General features: G+C 41.4%; 1 protein-coding gene across 1 annotated transcript; it reads left to right on the plus strand.

Annotated features, from left to right (window-relative positions):
* Positions 1 to 493: 493 nt before the first annotated feature.
* On the plus strand, positions 494 to 1066 carry LOC140531259 (small ribosomal subunit protein eS10-like). The gene has a single exon (XM_072650307.1). The coding sequence runs from the start codon at positions 525 to 527 to the stop codon at positions 1020 to 1022; it is 498 nt and encodes a 165-aa protein (XP_072506408.1). The 5' UTR covers positions 494 to 524; the 3' UTR covers positions 1023 to 1066.

The raw sequence follows: 1066 nt of genomic DNA on the forward strand, positions 1-1066 counted from the left end.
AAGAGCTCAAAAAGGATTTTGAAAATCAAGTAAGAGAGGTGGAGGAAAAATTGGGAAGAGAAATGAGAGTAATGCAAGAAAGTCATGAAAAATGAGTCAACAGCTTATCAAAGGAAACCCCAAAAATGCTGAAGAACATAACACCTTTAAAAAATAGACTAACCCAAATGACAAAAGAGGTACAAAAAGTCAATGAGGAAAAGAATGCCTTAGAAAGCAGAATGGGCCAAATGGAAAAGGAAGTCCAGAAGCTCACTGAATAAAATAGTTTTTTAAAAAGTAGAATGGAGCAGATAGATGCTTATGACTTTATGAGAAACCAAGAAATTATATAACAAAACCAAAAGAATGGAAAAAATAGAAGACAATGTGAAATATTTCATTGGAAAAATAAATGACCTGGAAAATAGATCCAAGAGAAATAATTTTAAAATTATTGGTTTACCTGAAAACCATGATCAAAAAAAAGAGCCTACCTTTCTATCCCAGGCTCCTGTAGAGCAGCACTCGTCGCCGCCACCAAGATGTTGATGCCCAAGAAGAACCGAATTGCCATCTATGAACTCCTTTTTAAGGAGGGAGTAATGGTAGCCAAGAAGGATGTCCACATGCCAAAGCATCCTGAGCTGGCAGACAAGAATGTGCCCAATCTCCATGTCATGAAGGCCATGCAGTCTCTAAAGTCTCATGGCTATGTTAAGGAGCAGTTTGCATGGAGGCATTTCTACTGGTACCTCACCAATGAGGGCATTCAGTACCTCCCTGATTATCTTCACCTGCCCCCTGAGATCGTGCCTGCCACATTCCGAAGAAGTCGTCCTGAGACAGGAAGGCCAAGGTCCAAAGGTCTGGAGGGTGAGCAACCTGCCCGGCTTACTCGTGGTGAAGCTGACAGAGATACATACAGACGAAGTGCTGCACACCCTGGTGCTGACAAGAAGGCTGAGGCTGGGGCTGGGTCAGCAACAGAATTCCAATTTAGAGGTGGATTTGGTCATGGACGTGGTCAACCTCCTCAATAATAACTGTAGAGATATGTTTCATATTGAATAAAATTTGGGAAAAA

Source organism: Notamacropus eugenii, chromosome 3 (assembly GCF_028372415.1).
Source record: "Notamacropus eugenii isolate mMacEug1 chromosome 3, mMacEug1.pri_v2, whole genome shotgun sequence".
NCBI classification, from domain to species: Eukaryota; Metazoa; Chordata; class Mammalia; order Diprotodontia; family Macropodidae; genus Notamacropus; species Notamacropus eugenii.

What these genes read in the sequence shown, in the direction of transcription:
- LOC140531259 (XM_072650307.1), top strand. Translation starts at nt 525, where the DNA reads ATGTTGATGCCCAAGAAGAACCGAATTGCCATCTATGAACTCCTTTTT.